At 39.1% G+C, this 23,685-nt stretch overlaps 2 protein-coding genes across 8 annotated transcripts in view; both read right to left on the minus strand.

Annotated features, from left to right (window-relative positions):
• The window catches only part of LOC126384323 (BCL2/adenovirus E1B 19 kDa protein-interacting protein 2-like), a 38,360-nt gene extending 32,432 nt beyond the window's left edge, over nt 1–5,928 (minus strand). For 3 of the 6 annotated variants that reach the window (XM_050035316.1, XM_050035315.1, XM_050035314.1), the window contains exons 1-2: nt 3,453–4,070; nt 939–986 (exon numbers count right to left, since the gene is read on the minus strand). In XM_050035316.1, coding sequence (XP_049891273.1) covers nt 939–986; nt 3,453–3,691 — 287 coding nt within the window. In that variant the 5' untranslated portion in view covers nt 3,692–4,070. Of the gene's footprint in view, nt 1–938; nt 990–3,452; nt 4,071–5,705 lie in introns of those variants that run through there. The other 3 variants (XM_050035319.1, XM_050035317.1, XM_050035320.1) reach the window with 3 other exon arrangements.
• An 8,962-nt stretch (nt 5,929–14,890) lies between these two features.
• On the minus strand, nt 14,891–19,111 carry LOC126384330 (zinc finger protein OZF-like). Of its 2 annotated transcripts, XR_007569257.1 has the most exons (3): nt 18,847–19,092; nt 17,826–17,933; nt 17,589–17,725 (listed from the first exon to the last, which is right to left on the minus strand). XR_007569257.1 is itself a non-coding variant. In XM_050035333.1 (2 exons), exons 1-2 carry the CDS (start codon nt 18,989–18,991, stop codon nt 16,539–16,541), a joined length of 1,218 nt encoding a protein of 405 aa, XP_049891290.1. In that variant the 5' UTR covers nt 18,992–19,111; the 3' UTR covers nt 14,891–16,538. The 2 variants fall into 2 exon arrangements, 1 of the variants encoding a protein (XP_049891290.1); XM_050035333.1 differs by lacking the exon at nt 17,826–17,933 and having other exon boundaries at nt 14,891–17,725; nt 18,961–19,111.
• Between the last annotated feature and the right edge of the window lie 4,574 nt (nt 19,112–23,685).

Consider the following 23,685-nt stretch of genomic DNA (forward strand, 5'->3'; position numbering starts at 1 on the left):
GTGCCACATTTAATAATTAGATTTAACTATTTAATATATTTCTAAGTTAACAAATATTGCTGTAAATGTGGTAAAAGGTGACGTTAAAAAATTCACAACACTTTTTTAAACATTGTTTGAAGCTAAATGTGGCAAAATGTTGATGTTATTTTCAGCGTGAGCCACTTTACAAACGGCACCCCATACCTGTCTGTAGGCTCTCCACCTGTCAGTGAGACAAATATGAAAGATGTGCAGTCACGGACGAGGAGCGGTCATTACGTGCAACTATTACACATGGTGGTGACGGAGCGGCTCGTAGCTAATGGGTACCTGTCTGTAGGCTCTCCACCTGTCAATGAGACAAACATGAAAGATGTGCAGAACGGACGAGGAGCGGTCATTACGCGCGACTATTACGCACGGTTGTGAGGTGCGCAGCGGCAGATCTCACAGCACACTGTTTATAAACCAGTTTACCAGTTTAATTGCAGGAAATGTTTAGTTGTTAAGCCATTTCTCATAAGTATAGACATTCACTCTGCCTGTTGGAGAGATAGAGAGAAGATTAAAACGTCATATTGCGGTAAAAGATGCTGTATAAAAGACAGGCTACAACTTTTTTTCCCTGCCCCCCCCTGGAATTATTCTCTAAAATTTTACTGTTTATTGTCCCCCCCAACTATGAAATGGGATTTTCGCCCCTGGACGTATTAGTAATAATGTTAATAATTGTAAGGTATCAGTGATAATGCTAATAATTGTAACGTATTGGTGGTAATGTTAATAATATTTATCATTACTAATAGTAAATAGTAATGGATTAGTAATAATGTCAGTAATTGTAATGCATTAGTGATAATGTTAATAATTGTAACATATGAGTGATAATGTTAATAATTGTAATTTTTTTTTTTTTTAGTCTAAAATAGAATAAACTGAAGTGCATGAACTCTGACCTGCGGGTGTCTTCTTCTTGTTCTTCCTCTCTGGACTCCATGTTGTTCCTGCTGACAAATTACCTGATTACAATTTAAGTATTTACATTTTATGAATATATAAGCTGTAGTTACTTTGCAGATTAAAATGTTACACATTAAACATGTGACTGTATAAAATATGATGCACTGCAATGAAGTACATGATCCAACAGTGTGTAACCTTGTTAAACACCTTGACAGCATTTACATTAAAAGTTGACAGTAGTCATCAGGTAAGGGCCGTTTCATAGTCGACGCAAAGGCACTCAGACGCGAAAGCATTGGGATGCATCGAGATGCATTGGCCGCCATAATGCGTGCTTGCGTCTCAAAATGCGTTGTCCCTTTTTTTGATACGCGATGCAGCAACACGTGTAATACCACGCGTTGCCAGCGGGGGTCATAATGAAAAGCGACGTACTTGAAATTAACCACTTTTTGTTATTCACAGAAGGAGGTTTGAAATATGGCAGGCGAGGAGGAAAAACTTTGTGAACTCGTATGGGCACACCCCCATTTATATGACAGTTCAAGTGCCCTGCACTCTAATAAAATAGCAGTAGAAAATGTGTGAGAAAGAGATAGCAATGGCAATGGGAAAGAGCATCGAAACAATAAAAAAAGATTGTAAAAACGTGAGGGACATTTTGATCTGAATATCACCTGGAATGTCACCCGGAATGTACCGGTCACTCTGCTACTCCCTATTGCGCGAGGAATGTATTGCATTTCAAGTGTCACCCTCGTCGCTTGCATTCAATGTGTTGACTATGAAAAGAAGTGCGCTGCTCGCGTTGCGTGTGTTGACTATGAAACGGCCCTAAGAATATAAATGGATACATACAGTAAGACCGGCCATTGTTTCTGAGTACTTTTATTTTTGATACTTTAACTACATGAAGCCTTATGTAGGCCTACTTAAGTAATTATTAATACAGGATATTGTTACAATGGAGTATTTTTATACTATACTGCTGTACTTTAACTTTAAGGTCCTATATAACTTACAGAAAAAGCTTATTAGTGACAATGGTGTTGTTTAGTGAAATGCAGTAGGTATCCTGTTGGTCACACTAGATATGAGCAAGCACTTGGACATGACATGACAAACAAACGTGATGAAATGAATGTGACTGACCGCCATTGTATACGGCAGATCCATGTTAGCTAGGTTACAGACAGCTTACCTTACCTTAGGTTACATTTAGCTTGTTGGCTAACCCTGCCTTGCATTACGCTTGACAAGTAAAAACATTATCAATGACATGTTACATCATTTATTGTCGGCTAAATCAACACCATTTGTATGTAAGCATCATGGATCATGTTAGCTGGCGAAGTAATTTGGCAAGCTAGCCAACTCATAAATCCACTCAGATATTTTGCTAACGTTAGTGAGCAAACAAGCTCAGGTTAGCCAGCTAGCTACGCTGCATTGATCTGGCATTGGTTGCTTTGTTCTGTTAGGGTCATTCCTAGCATTCTGTGTAATTTGAGTCCCCATGACATAATACAGTCTGAGTTTAGTGTAAAAATGGGCTAACACTTATTTTAATTAATTAAATGTTAATTTAATTAAAATTAACATTATTATTATTAACATTATAACATTTAACATTACTTTAATTTAGCATAAGTAGGTGAAACTATCATGTCCCCAATTTTGTTTGCTCAATTTCAATTACAAATATAGGTAAAAGAAATCCAACAAATTCTACATTTTTTTATTATATTTGTATAGCCTAATCTATAATATTGCTCACCACGTTATTTTTCGTCATTTATACATTTTTAATGCTTAAATTTTTTAAATATGTTGTGCCCCTGGGTCGATTGTCCACCCTCCAAAATATCACACCCATCCTGTCCTGACACTGTCCTACAGACACAGTTTCTGGGCTGTTACAACCTCCTGTGTCAAATTAAAGGGCCAGTGTGTAAAATGGGTTGAAAACAGTGACATCAGTGGTCAAATTCTAGATTGCAGGGCTCACTCGCTCACCCCTCCCGTCGGGTAAATGACGGTGGCCTCGTAGGGACAAAAAGCCTTGCGCACGAGTTTTTCAGGAGTAGGTCTATCTAGCGACGAGGTGAATGTTTATTTAGAAATCTAAACCATGTTACGATATTGTAATGAATCCCTCACGAGCAGGAGACCAGAGGAGCGTTCGGGAAAAAGGCCAGTTTATTTGAGCACTCCAAAAACTCCGGTAACACTCCAGGGGGTAAAAGACTCCGTCCCAAACTCTGACTCTTCTAGCGTAACACACACACTTCATACACACATACTCGTTTACAATACCTAGCGGGGACCCCCTCCCCTCTCTGCTCCACCAATCTCCAGCCCGCACACTGACTGACAGCGTAGCCGGTAAACAGAGCTCAGCTGTTTATTTAGCCTAGCAATATCTCCGGACTATAGTAGCTGCAATGGACGACTTTGAACGCGATTTTGAAGAGTTTCTTGTAGCGGACACAGACCCAGAGCCATACCTGTTTGAGCCGGAGCATACAGATGAGGAACTCCATGTGTTTGATGCTGAGCGGGCGAGAAGAGAGGCTGAATGCACAGAATGGGATTCGGTGCTACTGCTACCATCGTTGGGGAGATATATCATCAGGAGGAAAAGCGCCGCAGAGAGTGCATCACAAGGAGTGAAGTTGCGTCTTCTTTTCCTCGCAGATGACGGTTCGGGTTCATTCTCTCCTGTTGCGTGGTAAGTGTGGTCCATTCGCAAACTTTATAACTAAAAAAACTTTTCACTACTCTCTATCGACGAACTACTAACACTCTCTGCTGTTTCCTCCTCCTTCTTCCTTCCTTCCGCTGTCTTCGTTGGTTCATTTATACACGCGAAACGCGTTCTCTGGCTGGCTGGATTGTCCGCTCGGTCTGCCGTACATACATGGCGGCGCAAGATGGCGACCTCTCTAAAGCAAGGCCCTTGCTATATATATATATATAAAAGCATAATTATAAGGCTACGAAAACCAAACGAATTTTATTTTATAGCGATTATACACTTGTATAAACATATTAATGGGTAGAATATTCAGATTCAGATTCAGATTGACAATAAACCATGCCAAATATTACACACTGGCCCTTTAAAGGCAAGACAACTCTGTCCCCCCCATTACACGATCGTCCTATACAGCACAGTAAGGCAGAATAACAGTTTGATATTCCTGCTTTGAACAGGCAGTAAAAGGAGCTAAGGTTAGAAGACAGTTGATGCTTAAGTGTGTGTGTATGTGTGATGCTTTAAATGGTAATTTTAATGATTAATAGTTGTTATTAATGTTGTTAATTAATGTTTAGAATTGTTTATGTTCATTGTCATATGTCAAATGTTCATTTTAAACTTAATTACATTTCTTTTCTTTAATGAAATGTGTTGTTCACTGGTGTAACGTCCACCCTGTTACATCCTGTCCATCCTGTTACTCTTCTGTCCACCCTGTTACCTGTGTGTTGTTGTTTTTGTTTTGTTTTTGTTTGTTTTTTTATGATAATTAAATAAAATCAACAAATATTAAGCATGTCTTAGTGGTTACTTGCATGCTATGAAATGGCAAAATGAAATCACTGAAATACAGAGCAAAATTCCATTAAAATTCCCTTTGATTCGAAAAGAAATGTGTTGAAATTAGATTAAACAGAGCAAGACGTTTTTCAAAATATTTTTTTTTGTTTTTGAATACTTGTTAAAGGTTATTTTGAGGATAAAGTAAGGGACATTTTAAGTCTTAGAAAATATAAATATTATAATAACTGTGCATTGAAAACACATATTAATAGAGATGAGAATGTCCTGTAACAGGGTGGACTTTTGGTGTCTGTCACATGCAAAGAATTTGGTTGAAAATATTAGATCATAATATCTTGAGCTGGACCGATACATTTTTCTTATACTTCATCATGCCCTCATTTACATGAAATAATAAAATCCTGTAAAATTTTACATTTTTTGATAGAAATTAACCAGGCTAAAATGGCACTGCACAATAGGAATGACCCAGTAGCTGATGAAGTTATTTTTTCAAATGCCAAGCCAGCCAACTTAACAGCCAGATCAGCCCTGGAGTCTGGATAAATTAAATGATGTTAATCACTTCAGACAAAATTTTGCTACATTAGCTAGGAATTCATTCATGTTAGCAAGCAACTAAAACCACATATCCCAATATATTTCACATCAGTGTTTCCTCCATTTTTGCAGCATCAGGGACACAGAATTTATGACGAGACACTGAATTATATGTTTTTTAGTCGCTGTTTATGACCCAAAAAATGAGTTTTTCTTGTTTTTTACATTCCTATCTTTTTATTAACCTATTAATTTATAATGTATATGACAAGCAAAATGCAGTCTGTGTTTCTGTTTACTTGCATTAAACTTTTCATTTTTTTATTAAACATAATTATGTGAGTACTTCACCTCCTATATATTAGCGGATCTGTAGTATAATATATCCAAATAACTCACGGGAAAATTAGACTCAGATCAAAACTGAACTAAACTACAGGCTGTCAATAAACTTCTGTCCACACAGTGTCTGAGGTTGACTTTGTCATGCTCATATCTCACTGCTGAAGTAATCTGTATTTGTGCTGCTCTTATCTCAGAGGACCAGGTTACAACGAAGGAGACTGAAAGGTTGAAGACAAACTACAAACTTTTCTCAAACGACACAATGAAGAAACTAAAGATTTACAATGAAAACATAGAAGTAAAGACTCACAGCAGGTCTGCGCTCTCAGGGAGTCAACAGGAAGCTCACTTACACCCAGCAGCGGCAGCCAGGTGAAGTGAGACAGGTGAGACAGGTTCAGGACAAACAGCCGAGATCACTGAGAAACCTACCACTCACCTGGAGACTCACCTGATGACATCACAGTGACTTTTTATGAGTTTATGAGCGGACTCTAACACCTCACCCGTCTGTCTCTGTCTTTGTGTACTCTCAGCCAACAGGACGGCAGAGGTGTGGTGTGTTTCCACAGCAAGGGCCTGGCCCTGTTACCACGGAGATATGACTGTACAAGCAGGGGTGGAAACAGCAACATTGCATGCCCCTGCCTGCTGAGTACACAAACACACACACACACACACACACACACACACACACACACACACACACACACACACACACACACCTATATGTGTGTGTGTGTGTGTGTGTGTGTGTGTGTGTGTGTGTGTGAGTTGATTACTCAATGATGAGTTTTTATTTTCCTGTTGTTGTCGTTCAGTGTTTTCAAACTCGAGACAAGTTGAGTCGAGTTTATTCCAACTGGCCAACCTTTGACTCAACAGGTTTGTCATTTAACGGCTTCACAGAGCAACAGGATTAACAAGTCTGCAGTCATGCTGGCAGCTCTGTGTGGCTGCACCGTGAGGCCTCGTCCACATGGACATAGATATATGTTTTCTCTTTTTGTCAGCACGCACACTATGTTTTAAAAGTAACTTAATTCACTGGGCCAAGGTGGAACGTTTACTTGTAATGTTACTCAGTGCATGAGTTGACAACATGAATCTATCTGGACACCTTAAATGTCATTGTGACGGGGTGCCCACTGGCTCAGTGGGTAGAGCAGGCGCCCATGTACAAAGGCTGGTTCTCACACTATGAATCCCTCCACAGGTACGACGAACACAAGTAGTTTCCTAGGAGCTGGTTTAATGAAGCCATCCAATCTCCATCACACCATGAAAACTGTACACAAATAACACAATTGACACAATTAGACATAATAAAATAAAGTAAATTAGACCAGACAAAACGTAGGCTACACACATGTAGCTAGCAATACAATTTGACCAAATAATAAGAAACAAAAAGTACCTCGTTGGCTGCATGCCATAAAAGAGGGAATTGTCCATGAAGCAGGAGGTGATTGTCCTTAATGTCATTTGTTGTCTCGTCTTGTCCGACAACTAACTTATAAACTTTGTAAATAGCCAAATAACCGCAAGGTCATCTGACAGTCCATCAATCATCTCTTCATGTCAGGAATGAAGAAAGCGGAAGTACGTAACAGGAAAGGAAAGTGAAAGTACGTCTCCAAACAACACGAGACCACGCTTGTAGACCATGTACATAGGAATAATCAAATTAATGAAATCATGTGTCACTCAATAAAACGACTATGAAAATACAATCATCTGTCCAATTATTAATATGAAATGTAAACATGTAAATATGTAAATGTAAATAACTATGAATTAACTGTTTATATGAACCAATCATGGAATCAATTATGCATTAATGAACTACATCAATGAACTGTATGCACCATCATGGATACATTTACACACACTGTTTACTGCAAAAGCAAAGGTCAGTGCATCATAAGTCTCTTGAACTACAGGAACATCTTTGTGTTGACAATATCCTGTGCATTGGCATCTCACCATTTCAATGATGGCCTGAGGAGCCCATCAGGGATAGTGGGTCTCAACTAGCCTTTATCATCCNTACTTTATATTGGACACATTAACATACATATTACACAGCAATCATCATTACCTGTATAAGACAAATCTACAAAAGAAAATAGGAAATTATTAGTTTAACTTGATAGTTTTTTATTGGTAAATTATAGTTTTTTAAATAGTTTATGTAGACAGGGCTGTTTCAAGACTCTCTGGGGGCCCCAGGCAAGAGGCACCTTATTTAAAATAAAAATCAACCAGCCACCCTCCTCCCCTGACAAGAAAAGAACAGTCCCTGAAGTGCGGTGAGGTTTGTAGAACGTTACCTGCCACAAAGAGAGAAATGTGAACGGCTCGTTTCTCCTCTGACACGTCACATACCTGTGTGCTGCCACGGCTCGGCTGTTCAGGTAATTCTGGGCAGTCACGAAATCAACAAAGAGGAAATTATTGCACCTGGAGCCGGACTTCTCCATCGCCGGTAAGCCCTTATCTTGCATCGTATTTGACAGGAATACGCCGTCTGTGACCCCCGTTCAACCCACAAGGATTGTGGGTTCAACCCGCAGGATTCACCTTTCGTTTCTGCTGCTGGTTGAAATCTGTACTCGCACAGGGTGCTCCTGAATGATTTGTTTTGCTTGCGCAAAACTATTTTTAGTCGCAAATGCAAGTAAAATGCTCGCACCGTAGAGCTCTGTGGAAAACAGATCACTGTAGCATATATAAACAAATCTAACCTACAAGTAAAAAGAAATAAATAATAACTTTCACTGCTTAAAGATAGCAATAGCTCAGCTAATACCTGAAAGGTCACTGGATACCAGTCCCGCACAATGCAGGACGTCTGGTCACCCTACTTAGCCACTCACAAGCAGCAGCTAGTAGGGGGCCCCATTAGGGGAGATTGCAAAGTGTTGTCGTTGTTGCAGTGTCTATAGGGGTTCCATCATATTGTCATTTATATGGACCAATGTCAGCCGTCTCTGGGGGCCCCCTTCCAGCTCGGGGCCCTAGTCAATTGCCTAGTTTGCCTGTCCAGTTGCGACAGCCCTATATGTAGAATAAGTTTATAATTTGTTTTAGATTGACACTGGTTTACAAAACCAGGAAACTATGATGGAGATGGGTTTGACTTATTTTGGGCATGTATGGAAAATAGCACCATTTTTGTTTTAACGTGAGTTCTTCTTTGAACACGGGCGTATTTCCAGGTGCCAGTCAGGCCCCTCCACCCCCACGCATAATACAAGGTTGAATCATCAGCATAAAAAAACATTTTTGCACTTTTAGTAGCCCAAGCAAGATCATTAATACAGTGAACAGTAATGGTCCAAGGCAACTGCCCTGAGGCACACCACATACTAGATCCCTGCTGTTCGATATGCCACCATTCAAATACACCTGTTGTGATCTAGAAGAAGGAGAAGATAATTATGGATCCACTTTAGCGCCAGTGGTCCAAAACCATAACATTCTAGTTTCTTTACCAAGAAAGAATTGTCAAGTAAATCGAAGGCAGCAGTGAAATCTAACAACACAGCCCCCTCCATCAGAGAATTATCAATGGCTCTAAACCAGTCATCAGTCATTTTTATCAGAGCAGTAGATGTGGAGTGGCCAGTTCTGTATGCATGTTGAGACATAGTTATTAAATTATTCATAAAGAAATAATCATGAATTTGCATGTGTAGAATTTTTTCGATGATTTTGCTCAGGACAGGAATAATGCTAATCGGTCTGGAGTTGCTCTCATTAAAAACAGATTTTTTATCTTTGGGTATTGGTATAATTTTAGCTGTCTTCCACAACATAGGACATTTGCATACACATAGACATCTATTAATGATATAAGTCACAGGAGATGAAATACAACTAGCAGTAATCCTTAATAAATTACTATCCAGATTGTCTACACCGGCTAGTTTGTTGCCAGGGAGAGAGCAGAGAAGCCTTTCCACCTCTCTGATTTCAACCTGGCGAAATTCAAAAGTGCATACTTTGTCTTTCATTATAATATTAGTGATTACATCATTTGATTTATGGTTGTCAGAGGTGTTCATGCTTTCACTAAGTTGAGATAATCTTTTTCATAAAGAAATTGTTAAAGTGATCAGCAATGTCATTTGGCTTAGTGAGAGCAAAACCGTTTGATTCAGCTAAGAGAGGACAAACATGTTTTCCGACCCATCATTTCATTAAAAACACTGCATAGATATTTCCATCAAGTTTAGCATTATTTAATCTTTGTTTATAGTAATCCCTCTTTTTCATTTTATTTAATTTTGTGACTAGATTACGTAAAGAGCAATACTTACGTCTGTCATCAATTAATCCAGATCTTATAGCAACCTTTTTAGCAGCATCTCTCTCTGTCATTAAGTAAGTAAGTAAGTAAGTAAGTAAGTAAATTTATTTATATAGCACTTCTCACAGAGAGGACTCACAAAGTGCTTCACAAGATAAAATACAAAAAATACAATAATAGAAACAATGCAAAACACACAAAAACAAATAAAAAGTAAAGTGCAGCGAAATACAGAGATGATACAATGGACAATTAATGGAACGCAAGCCTAAACAGATGTGTTTTTAACTGCTTTTTAAAAATGTCCACGGAAGAGGCCGCTCTCAGCTCATGAGGTAGTGCATTCCACCATTTCGGTGCAACAGCCTTAAAGGCTCTATCACCATTAAATTCACTAAAGTTTGGTCAATCCATGTGGCTCTTTTATGCTTGACTGTAAACTTTTTTAAAGGAGCATGCTTGTCTACAATCTTCATATACTTGGACATAAATAAAGTGAGTGCAGTCTCGGGGTCATCCTCCTCATTATATACATCACTCCAATTTATACTTGATATATCATTGATAAAGCAATCTTCATTTTTTTTTTTTTTATATGAACGTATAAATAATATTTGCTCTGATTTTCTGAAGTTTTATCTTTCTAGTAACAGCAATTATATTATGGTCACTAAAACCAATTGGCATAGAGACCACTTTGGAACATAGATCAGGAACATCAGTATATATGTGATCAATACATGTATTCACAATGATACCATCACTATCTATACTAGTTCTGGTGTATAGATAGATATAGTTCTGGGCTGAGTGACAATCTGATACAGATTACAAGCATTCAAAATAGAAAGTACCTGGTTGTTATTAGTACCGGGCTGACCCAGCCAATCAATGTTCATATCACCTAAAAAGTACATTTCATTATTCATGTCAGATAACTTATCAAACATATCACACAGACCATTAAAATATGGAGCATCAGCACTAGGAGGACAGTAAAAACAGCATACTAAAATTGGCTTAAGATGTGAACTTGTACACTAAGAGCTTCAATATCATCTTTCATTAAATCATTACGTGCTTTGGCAGGAAAATGATTCTGAACATAAATGGCGACTCCTCCTCCAAACTAATTTCTATCTTTTCTGAAAAATAGAGAACCCCTCAATATTTATGTCTGAGTCAGTAAAAAAATCATCAAGATATGTTTCAGAAATGGCAAGAATATTAATACAGTTACTTCTAACAATAACTATCTCCTCAACCTTATTGTGCAAGCTGCATACATTAACATGAGCTAAGGCTAGCCCCTTTTCAAGACCAAGTTTAGTGCAGGGAATGTCAGTGATGGAACGAGTCATATGGACTCACATTTTTTCTTTTTTTTTTTAAGTTTTTTTTTTTTTGGGCTTTTTGCCTTTAATGGGCAGGACAGATTGAAATGGGGTGAGAGAGTGGGGGTCGACATGCAGCAAAGGGCCGCAAGCCGGAGTCGAACCCGCAACCGCTGCAGCGAGGCATCGCCTCTGTACGTGGGGCGCCATCACCATCCACCACGCCACTGACGCCCCTTGGACTCACATTCTAAACATAAAATAAAAACATGCTAAAAGAGCAAGGGAGTTACTGCTTATCCGAATTATCTGAAAGCATCCTCAGAGTTTCAACGATGTCATCCTCAGCTTTAAGGAAGTTCTTGAACCATGTTGCCTTATGCCTAGTTAACACTACATGACTTTAGCCCTGATTTGCCACTAATTTAAAATGTATTTTTGATCTCCCCACCAGAGGCCCCAGATAAGACGCAAATCAGTGTTGGCTCCACACTCTGGTGCTCAAACGACAACTGTTCCAAAATGTGAGGCGAGAAGTCACCAATGCAATGCAGACGCACTCCAGATATTCAACATACTAAAAATCTGGATCTGTCAGGGACTCTGTTAGCGAGCTACAGCTGATGAGAGTGCAAAACACAGGTTGAGAACAGAGACAAGAACTGAGCCCTGTGGTGCTTTTCCGCTCTGTATTTGTGTCACGTGGGTTTCGCCACTGCTTTGCCCCTTTAGGAGACTAGCAGCAGTGCTGAGTCTATTCACTCTAATGGGAAATGTGAACATGAGTACAGATTATGACCAATTATTTCACCTCATAGTCATTGAAGTAAGTACTGGACCCATTTTTAACAAGCCCTGCCCCTTCTAAGCATATTGACACCAAAATGGCATCTTTCATACTGACAGATCAAGAGAAAATGTCTCTCTTTTAGCAACACACTCTGGCAAAACTGACATGATCTCTCACTGGGTTGATATCAGACATTAAGCTAGCAGATAATTCGAGCAGCAAAATAAGAAACAAACATAAATTTTGTGTTGTAATGTTTTAAATCTGCTTTTATCCACCCACACAACATTCAGTACACTTCAAAATGAACTTGGGGTATGCGGTGGAGAGACGCCCACGTAGAAGACTGGAAGTTTATACCAATTCATACTATGGCATAGCTTGTAATGTGGTATCTTTGGAAAGAGTAACAGAGAGAGGGACAGAGAAAGTGGACTATTGCACACAATGTATAATAATCTGTAATGTTTCTTTAAGTTATAAATTACCTATGATATTTGTAAGCACCACGAGTTGACATGCGCATCACAAGACATGAGCCTATTCATCGGAGATTCCTCCTGGTGAAGGATATTTTAGTATGTGACCCATTTGTTGCTGGTCAGTCATGTAGTGTGAAAACCACAATGACACCCAATCACAAGACAAGTTGTGCAGTGTGAAAAGTACTTTGGAAGTCATGTAGTGTGAACTGAGCTTAAAACAACTCTTGCAAACCATACAGTCAGCAACAGAGAATGCACTCAGTGCAGATAATGCTTTTGCCTTTTCTGGACCGACAATATCCCAGAAAGGTTGGATCTGTAGAGCACCTGATGCCATCAAGATTGCTGTGGTCTTTGCAAACAAGTCATAGTTGGCCATAGTGTTGTCACGATACCAAAATCTTTGTTTCGATAAACAAGTCATAGTTGGCCATAGTGTTGTCACGATACCAAAATCTTTGTTTCGATACCAATACCAATATGAATTTCGATACTTTTCGATACTCTTCGGTAGTACCGAAGAGTATCCGAAGAGTACTTTTCCTAAGGAAAAGTACTTTTGGATACAAACCTTTAGAACAATATTGTCACGATACCAAAATCTTTGTTTCGCTACCAATACCAATATGAATTTCGATACTTTTCGATACTCTTCGGTAGTACTGAAGAGTATCCGAAGAGTACTTTTCCTAAGGAAAAGTACTTTTGGATACAAACCTTTAGAACAATAAATACTGTAGGGGTGTAACGGTACCCAAAAAATCATGGTTCGGTAAGTACCTCGGTACGGACGTCACGGTTTAGTAACTCAAATGTTCCACCAAGTTTGTGTTGTCTTGTGTTGTCTCCCTTTGCGATTCAGACTTTCTCTTGTCTTTTTTCACGTGCGCCAGCTGCGAATGTTGATACAGGTGTTGTCATACACACCACTTGTGCAATCTGTGATCCAATAGGAACAAGAAAGGCATTTGTGTGCATAATTGAGTAAAATAAATTAACTAAATTTATGAATTTCAAAGTACCGGTATTTTCCAAATGCAGTATAGTACCGTTTGGAATACTCTAGTACTACTATTTTAGTACCAGTATACCGTGCAACACTAGTTGGCCATTGCCAAAAGCAGGACATCTGTGTCAGGAGAGAAGACAGTAAGTTGAACATCTACAGATTTTGATTCGCCCTACTAATAGGGGGGAAAAAAAACGCTCTGGCTTGTTTTTGTGTCTCTAAACCAATCACAATCATCCAGGGTGGTGCTAGCTCAGTCCATAGGGACTTGTGTTGAGAACCAGAGGGTCATTTGTTCAAGTCCCCGTTAACCTCCTGGGCACTGCTGAAGAGCCCCTGAGCAAGGCACCGAACCCCCGACTGCTCGGGGCGCCTGTCCACGGACAGCCCTCTCACTCTGACATTTCTCCATTTAATGCATGTATAGGTTCTGTTGGTGCATGTGTGTTTTTCAGGCCTGTGTGTATATGACAACAGGGTAAACAAAAATTCCCCTCGGGGATTAATTAAGTATATTTTCTTCTTCTGATATGCTTACTGGTCAAAATCTCTTTTTCTGTTTTATGTTTATAAAGACAAATGTTATCTTTTTAATTACAAAATCTGCATTGATTTTCAATTCAAGTCAATATTATTAGAAAAAAAAGTAAATTATTCAAGCTGCAACTACAGTAAGTATGGAGGGATGATCAACTTTCTGTGTGATTAACTTTACAGTCACACCTTTGTGTTGTGAACCAGCAGAGGGAGACAGGAAACCAAAACCCTGATCACCTGAAACAAACTGTCACTGTCAGAAATCAACAATCTTTGATTTACTAGAAATGGTTAACTGAGCATTGAAGCCAAAATAGTAGATATATGAACAACTGAATCAGGGTGTCTACAGGTATCAGTTCAATTTAAGACCCTTTCAAGACACTTTTAACCAAATTTAGGACAGATGTTTGGGCAAATTATGTTTTACTTATTAAAGTATAACAGGTAAGCATTGCAGGTAAGTAGTATATAGCCTATGTGGTCTTGTGTAGAGGTAAGTGTTATGTAGGAATATGGTTATTAGAGAGAGTAAAACTGATGTACATTTTGCGAACAGGTAAGTGCAAGTGTGAAGTAAAATTAATGTTAAAAACGTGGACTTTTACATAGAAAGGCTTCACTCATTTTAACAAAAAGACTCTAAACAAATGGATAAATGAAATTAGATAAAATTACCTCACAAATTCAGGTTTAAGACAATTTAATGACTTTTGAGGCCTTATTGTTGTAACATTGAATTTAAGACATTTAAAGACTTTTTAAGGACCTGTGGACACCCTGTGAATATCAAACTCTAAGTAATTAATCAATAAATCTGTAACTGAACATCAAATTAACTGTAAAAATTTTTTAGCTGGGAGCAATTTTTATTTTTTTGAACCATTATTTTTCCTTAAACCCAACCTGTCAGGTACACAGTGACATCACCTTACTGTCTTCAAAATACCTTCTTCATGATTCACACAACATAAAAAATAAGACCAGGTCAAAACCTAAAAACCAAATAAATCGAAGTGAAAAAATGTGAAATAATAAATATTGAATTTCAGCTCTAAATGTTCTTTTTATTTGATGCTGAGGTGCAAATATGTGACCGTGTAACTGTTCAAGTTCTTCTGGTTAAAATGTAAATCCAGGTTATTATAACTATATTCATTCATCCACTTATCCTGTTGGGGGTCGCGGGGGGGCTGGAGCCTATTCCAGCTGACACTGGGCAAGAGGCAGGGTACACCCTGGACAGGTCAGATAGTTAGGTCTGGACTATCACAGGGCTGACACACAGAGACAGACAACCATTCACGCTCACATTCACACCTACGGACAATTTAGAGTCACCAATTAACCTGCACTTCTTTGGACTGTGGGGGGAAGCCGGAGCACCCGGAGAAAATCCATGCTGACATGGGAAGAACATGCAAACTCCACAAGGAATGGCTCCCCCACCCCAGGGTTCGAAGCAGGAACCCTTTTGCTGTGAGGCAACAATGCTAACCACTTAACCACTGTGCCCTCTACTGGTTAAAACATAACTCCAGTTTGTTAGAATGATAAAAAAAAACAAAAACAGATTGATCCTTTTTTCAGTTTTAATTCCACATGAGGAGTCTCAGACATTTTTAATCATTCATTACAGACTTGAAGTAACATAACAGAGACTCTTTGTCAGTGTGTTGGTTTTAAAATAAAAGTGATTAATCAATATCTAAAAAAACTCTGTGAACTCATTAGTCATCACTGAAATAGGTTGATTCATAAATTAACAAATGCCTGTACAGAAACAGACATATTGACGCATAAAAGGAAATGTGCATCCAAACATTAACCGTCTTTGAAGTTCTCTGAGATACTGACAGTACAAATACAGCAGAACACTGTGATGGAGGACAGCTGTGAATCGAACCTCCTTAATTTTACACACTGTTTAATCCACAGACTGTATATAAAGATAGATGACTTGTTTCCACTTCCTCTCACTGTACAAAAATGAAGCCAAAAAATCCTGGATACAGGCACCACCATCTTGCACTGGTGATGTAAACAACTGAACATCAGCATGATACCCAAAACAACAAAAAACATCTTTGGGAAAAATTAATTTGATGTGTACTTTAAGTTTTTAGTTTGGCTCATATCCCTTCCCTAACTATGAAGGGGACAAGGTTTAGGTTACCTTAGAACAGGTCTATATCTTATCCTTTTATTAAACAAACTAAACAGCCCTATGTTATTTATCTTACTTACACGATGGCATGTCATTTCTGTCACACACAGAGATGAGCACACTAGAGCACGGCTCGGGCCGCATTTTCCTGACCATCAAAAGACTGCTGTTACGCACAGTCAAACACGCCGCTCGCACAGCACCGCAGCACGGCAGTCTTCACACACTCAATTAGAGTGGAGCCTGTGTTGCATTCAGGCGTTGTCACGTAAATAACAAGAAAAGAAAAAGTCTCTGCAGTCGACATGTTGTCCCACATTCAGGGAAGTTTTAATTTCTAATAAAAACCAACTGTCCTCTTCTGTACCTGGACTTCTTCTCCTGACTCTAAAAGGCATGCGGTGTGTGTTGAACTTCTGATTCTTTACAGGTGAAAATATCACCTGACTGTGGTCCAGTAAAGTGCAGATTAAATCTCAGCCTGAGTCCTGGCTGTCCAATCAGAGCTACTCTTTCTCCACAGAGTGAGTATGGTTATGGGCGTTGAGTGCCGCCCTCCACCTGAAGCTGAGCTGACACTTGGAGCACTGGTATGGTTTTTCTCCGGTGTGGATCCTCATGTGCTCCATCATCTTGTCTTTCCTGCTGAAGCATTTGCTGCAGTCAGGGCAGCGGTGCGGCCGCTCGCCACCGTGTGTCTGCATGTGTCTCTGCAGGTGATTGGCCGACACCAAGCGCAGGCCACAGAGCGTGCAGGCATGGCGTTTGCTGTCACCTGTGTGCGTCCTCAGGTGCAGCTGGAGGCGTCCTCGCTCTCTGTAGCTGCGGCCACAGTCCATGCAGCTGAACGGACGCTCGCCGCTGTGGACGCGCATGTGACTGCTCAGGTGCTCCTTCCTCTTGTAGCACTTCCCGCATTCCACACACTGATGGCGGCGTTCACCTGTGTGGGTCAGCAGGTGGCGCTGCAGGTGGCTCTTAGCAAAGAAGCTCAGGCTACAGAGCTGACAGGTAAAGGGCCTCTCGCCAGTGTGAGTTCTCATGTGCTCCACCAGCGCCTGCCTCTGTAGGAAACACTTCCCACACTCGTGACAGCAGAATGGCCGCTCGCCACCGTGAGTCTTCAGGTGAGCTGACAGGATGGATTTACTCTTAAAGCGTTTGTCACAGTCAGAGCACTCGAACGGTTTCTCACCGGTGTGAGTCCTTTGATGGATCCTCAGACGACTCGGACGGTCGAAGCTCTTCGAACACTCGTTACACTGATGCTCCTTCCTCACTTTAACATCTGCCCGGGCTCTCAGCTTGCCACCTGCCTTCCCGCCGCTGCTCTGTGACGATGACGGATTTCTCCTCCTGGCTTTCTGATGAGGACTAAAGTCTGGATCCTGACAGGACTCTACATCACCATCATCCTCTTCCTCCACCTCAAAACTTAAGTCCGGATCCTGACGGAAGTTTTCATCATCATCATCATCATCTTCCTCTTCCTCCACCTTAAATCTGAGGCCTGGACCCTGACAACAGTCTACATCGCCATCATCAACTTCCTCCTCCTTGAACGTGAAGTCTGGATCCTGACGATAGTCTTCATCACCATCGCCTTCTTCCACCTTAACCTCCACCTCCTCAAAGAGTTGCTGCTCAGAGGCGCCAACCTCAAAGGATTCTGGGTAACAAGCCCTCTGCTCCTCTGAGTGGAGAAAAAAGATAAATCTTTTTTATTAATTTCAAAATAATTCTGCACTTTGACACTTCAGCATGTTGAGCAAAAGAATTCTTTGATTGTTCACCATCTTCTGATCGAAGGTCAAGGCTAAGTGTTAGATTTGGCTTGGATAGTGTATTGGTGTAAACTTGGTGCTTTTTGCTAGCTGACTAGTTCAGCTAGCAAAAATGGCCTGCAAAAAAAGAAGAAAATCCAGGTAAGCGATAAACATTTTTTATTGTTGATTAGGGTTTTTCACACACGAAGAGGTTGGGAAGCACTAATCAAGTGCATACTGTGCATACACACTGGTTCTCTATTGCAAGATCGAACATCCTTTAACACTGTCCCAATATGTTAAGGCGTGTTGGGCTAATGGGACAAAATAAAATCAGCCTAATAAAAAACAGACACAAAATTTGAACATATTTTTTACTAATTTTGTAGCAATAGTACATCATGTCCGTTTCCATGTTTGAACAATATATTAGCTATAACAATTTTGTGACTATATGATTAAAACTAGCAAGCTCATATCATTTTCCTCGCTTAATCGATTGCAGGGTCAACTTCCTGTTTGAATCTTGTCCCACCCACCTATGTGATGTCACACCTATGAGGGCATTCAGTTTTGATTATGTGGTTTCACAGCTATGGCTCAGCAAAAAAAAAAGTTTTTAATTTTTTTTTTCTCTCCCATCAGGTGATAAAATAAACCCCATATAGTTATACTGTCCCATTTGACCTTATGTCTCAGCAACCCTTAATTCACCCCTACTTGTACTTTATACTTGGCCTATTTCTACTCCACTTCATCTCAGAGGTAAACATTGTTCTTTTGACTGCACTGCATGTGACTGACAGCTTTAGGTGCTTTACAGATGCCAGTTTCTGTCCCCTTTCATTGCAGTGAATACCATGTACTTTACCTGTAACATTAGTGGAGTATTTTGACAGTGTGGCATTACCGTTAGTACTTTTACTTAAGTACGTTACAGGACCAGAGTACTTCTTCCCCCATTGCATCTGGTACTTGATGCCAAAGTAGTCTGCAGTAACGTAACTTAATGCTATGGACATAAATATGTCATATTTAATGTACTTACACTTTCAAACACTCCATTTTTAAAGGCACTGATGGTAACGTTACAAATACTGTGTTGTTGTCTCCTGATTACCGGGAACGTTAGCTGTAAACACAGTACCGACGTGTCTCTCACCTCTGTCTCCCTCTATCTGTCCGTGTTTCATGTTTTCCGGTCGCCACAGATCTCCGGTCAGAATGTTTAACTACACAAACACCGGGAGAAAGACTGCCCGGTAACCGCTGCTGACATGCTAACATGCTAAGAGACAACAGCTAAAACCTGTCGCAGTAAAAACACAACACTTCCAGTTCATACCTTCACAATAAAACTACGTTTTAACACAACAAACATTTCACAAACTATTCTGTTCACACAAACAGAAAATATAAATTGAACGCTGTAGGGTGTTATCTCTCTTATCTTTGTTACAGCAGTTCCAGTATTAAATTTTCCTTTTCGTGCAGTAAGGAATAGTTTTCATAGTTTTCTTATGGTGGCCAAACACGGCCTACCTTTATTTTGAAGGGTACATAGTTTAACGACTGCTCATACTTCCGCAAATACATTAAAATTAAAATTCAATTATTAAGAAGTTTTTACCTCTTAAAAACGGAATGATTTTTTAATTAAGGTGAAAGTTTGAAGGCGGCTTTAGTGCTCTTTGGTACATTTTATGGGATTGTTTCTCTTTAAACCTCTTAAACTGTTACCCTTAGTAATACCTGGAGAAATTTTTAAACAATACAACCAAATTATAAAGGAATACTTATGAAATGGGAATAAACCGAGGCTGATGATGTGTTCAAGGACCGTCAGAAATGTGAAGACAAGTGCATAACTTCTACCTACTCCTTTTCGAACGCTAAATATTTACCTCTGTTACTATGATTGTTTTTTTGGGTTTTTTTGTATGACTGATTACCTTATTGATCACCTACATTTTGTTCTATTTTATTTATGTTTGAAATAAAGATTTTTTTATTTTTTTTTTAAATCCAATTATAATTTCTGTTTTTATAGTTTCTAACTGTGATAAATGGTGTAATTTTGGCATTTTGGGGGGAAAACATTGTCGGAAGATGAATAAAAATACAACCATTTAAATTTGTATACCCCTCCCCTAAGCCAAATAATAAACACAAGCCCCTACACAGTGCTTTAAAAAATATTTGACATGCCTTCCACTTTACGCACCACCCCTTCCCCTTCATAAGTAATGAACAGTCCCTTAAGTGAAATATGATGTAGCTGTAAGGTTTTGTTTGTCTCTACTGTTCAAGAGGTTGTTTTTTTTGTCATTTAAGCGTTTTATTGAGGTTTTTCTATTTTAAGAACATCAACAAAAAAAAACAAATATATAAACACTAACAGCACAGACTAAACAAAAACAGAGCATTATCTCTGCAGTGTTGATAATAATTCCACCTGCACTGATCCTTAAATCAGTGACCTACACATCAAGCCGGGAAACAAAACAAACAAACAAACAAAAAAGGTCCCTATGACACAGCCAAAACAAAAGAAACTAAAGCCCATTGCCTTCATCTGTATGTTACAATTGAAGTTCTTTTCAGAACAGTGTCTAGCTCTTATGACATATTTAGTCCTTTATAAAAGACAAAAACTTACCCCAGACAAGCAATATGACTCTCTACAGTTAAGCAGATTGGCTATTATTAACTCAAATGATGCGTTCTCTGTCATTAACCCACTCTCTATATTCAGGTCTAACTTGACTTTTCTAGTTTTGAAGAATGACCCTAGCGGCTGAGATAAAGTGTCATGGCTAGCACAAAAGCTGGTTTGGGTAGACGTGACCTGTCCCCCAAGAGGCAAAGTTGAACTGATTCAGGAACAGGCATACCCAGCCACTCTTGTATTGTTTTTATTATCTCTCGCCAAAAAGGTAGACTAGAGAACGGGCCCACATTGCATGGATAAAGGTACCTTCCTACTGTTTACATTTCCAGCATAGATTATTTTCTAGTAAACCCATTTTATGAAGACGGACAAGTGTAAAATACTATCGATGAAGTATCTTATAATGTATACATATATATATATATATACATATACATTACATTTATATGTATATGTCTAATATTAAAAATTGTTTGTTGATCTGAAACATTTATGTGTGACAAATATACAAAATATAAGAAACCAGGAAGGGGGGAAATACTTTTTTACAGCACTGTCTATATATATATATGTATATATATATATATATTTCCCTGAGCTTCTCTTGTAAACCAGCCTGCACTGGAGAATACCCTTGCCCAAGAATCCTTATGAATGTTCAAATTTAAACCCTCTGTCAGATAAGTCTGAGGTTCTCGCAGTAGCCATATATTGTGTTAGCGGTTATCTTAATAAAAGTGGAAGCTGAATGATTACATTTAGGTAGTTTAAAATAGTGCTGTACCATATTATCTTCCTCAGGCAACTGCTTAACTGCATTCCCCAAACTACTCCTTATATCTCCAGAAATCAGATTTATCTTTTAGGCTGAACTGTGCACTGAGTTCTTGATAAGATTTAAATGTTTTATCATCACCCAGATCTGGTGTATTTCTTACACCACAAGACAAACAGGAATGCCAAAAAAATCACTTTTTTTGCCCAATTTTGTTGCTGGGTTATTCCAAGGTGAAGAATATACCTACTTATATTGTGAAATCTCTCATAGTTTGTGAGGTTTAGTCAGAGTCAGAATCAGAATCAGAATTGGTTTTATTGCCAAGTAGGTTTTCACATACAAGGAATTTGGCTTGGTGTATTGGTGCTTAACAAAGAATATAAAATATATAAAAAATATAGTGTAATTAGAGGCATACGTATAAAAAGGAAATACTATAAACAATTTAATATAAAATCTGAATGCAAATAACAATAATAATAGTAATATAAAAAATATTAAAAAAAAATATGTACACTGTAAACATGAATATTCTTTGAGTGATGTAAAATTGGATTGGTCTCTTTGCTCCCAGACTTTATTTTGTGATAAAGCTTCAATTGGACTGAGGTTAAGTTCTTGATCTATTTCTGTCCATCCTAAGTGATTACTCTCATTTGTCCAGTGTTTTCAAGAGTACCCAACTGCAGGCAAGATCTGCCTACTTAATAATAGGTTCGTTCGAGATGAGCCAGGCCTGTGCAAATTCGATCACCGGCGATCGGCGCACAATGCATGCCGGTTAGTTTTGTGTCCGACTTCATCCCAACTTGGGGGCTGTCCCATTATGTGCGCTTGATCACACTTACGCACTTGGACACTTGACGTGTGCGTCCATGTGTTTAGTGTAAGTGCGCAAGTGTATCCTATTTCTACACCGACCAAAAGTGCAGTGCGCTTGATTTGTACTTTACCCACACTTACGGTAAGACCGCACCTGAGCGGTATTTGGCTAAGTATAAGTCCCACAATGCATCAACAGCTGGTGGAGTTCCGCCAATAATCAAGAAGAAGGAGAAGCTGGTGAAGTCTGTGATCGTCAGGATTTCTACTGAGATGCCGCCAAAGAAATTTCAATGTAAGAAAAATGTTTTATAAATTTAACTTTATATCATAGTCCCGTTCATATCATAGCGTCATGATGGTACATGTTAGGAAGCTTTGTTAATGTGTCTGTGGTGAGGAAATTCATATCAAGCTTTGCCCTGGAATTATTTACTAACAACAGATTTGATCTGAAATAGGGACCACGGAACAAACGTTCCAATTCATAAAATTGAGAACAGAGAACGATTACCTGTTTACAGGGGTAAAAAATACTGTAGCTGATGGATACAGGTGAGTAGTTTGCTCCGTCATTTCTTTTGATTTATGTTTTTATTTCGAACAAGACAAATATTACAAAACTATCACTACAACTATCACTGCTTGATATGCCTAAATCATTTTTACAATTTTATGATAGGCATGTGCTAATGAAAGGCATGTGAAAGAGGTGACACTGTGAACAGAGGTTGTAAATATAATAATACTCCCATCAGTGCTGGCAATAATCATGCTCCATCAACTGAGCAGGTGGTGCTACAGGGGCAGACACTTGGGCAGTAAGCCTGTCCCTTATTGGTGTTCCACTCCTCTCTCGAAAGTCCACTTCTTCAGGTGGGACAGGTGCTGCTTCACCTGCATCTTCAGTCTCCTCTGGCTCCATAATGTCACCATTGCTGATACAGATGTTGTGAAGAAATGCACAGGCCATCACAACATCTGTGCAAAAGGACAACTGTACCTCCATGGCTTTGGACAGAGTGGACCTCCACCTTGCGTTCATGACTCCAAAGTGCCCTTGCATGGCAATTATTGAAACGCTGTTGTGGTCTTCCTTGTGGCGGTGGGGTGTGATGACTGTGATAGGAGTCTGCAGGCAAGTGTAACCTCCATCCCCCAACAGAAAATACCCTTGAGGTGGGTACTCAGCATTAAGGTACAGTGGACTGTTCTTGTATGTATATGTGTATATATATATATATATATATATATATAGCTAAAGTCTGCTGGTTTTCTACCCGGAAGTATTTGTTAACAACAAGGCGATTCCCTTCGAAGGGACACTAACAACTCAAAGTACACGTCACATAAAATTTCTCATGTTTCTTGTTATTTTAGGTAGTTATTATCACACTAATGTATGTTCAAGTGTTCATTTCCCCCGATAAGTTGGTTTTAATTTGTTATTTGATTCTATAAACACAGTCTGACCATCTCAAGCTTTTTACAAGCTAAATATTTAGTTTCACCCAGAACATTTAGATTTAAAGGGAAATTTTGGTTTATTTCAACCTGTCTCCTATCGTCCTAAATTTGTTTCAAGTGACTAGTGACATAAAAATAATAGTTAGCAT

The sequence above is a fragment of the Epinephelus moara genome, chromosome 22, assembly GCF_006386435.1.
Source record: "Epinephelus moara isolate mb chromosome 22, YSFRI_EMoa_1.0, whole genome shotgun sequence".
Taxonomy (NCBI): domain Eukaryota; kingdom Metazoa; phylum Chordata; class Actinopteri; order Perciformes; family Serranidae; genus Epinephelus; species Epinephelus moara.

Bases quoted from the DNA above. Each gene is read 5' to 3' on its own strand.
- LOC126384330 (XM_050035333.1), bottom strand. From the start codon at position 18,991: ATGAAACACGGACAGATAGAGGGAGACAGAG. The intron at 17,726-18,960 runs GTGAGAGACACG...TTCTCCACTCAG, and splicing joins ACAGATAGAGGGAGACAGAG to AGGAGCAGAGGGCTTGTTAC.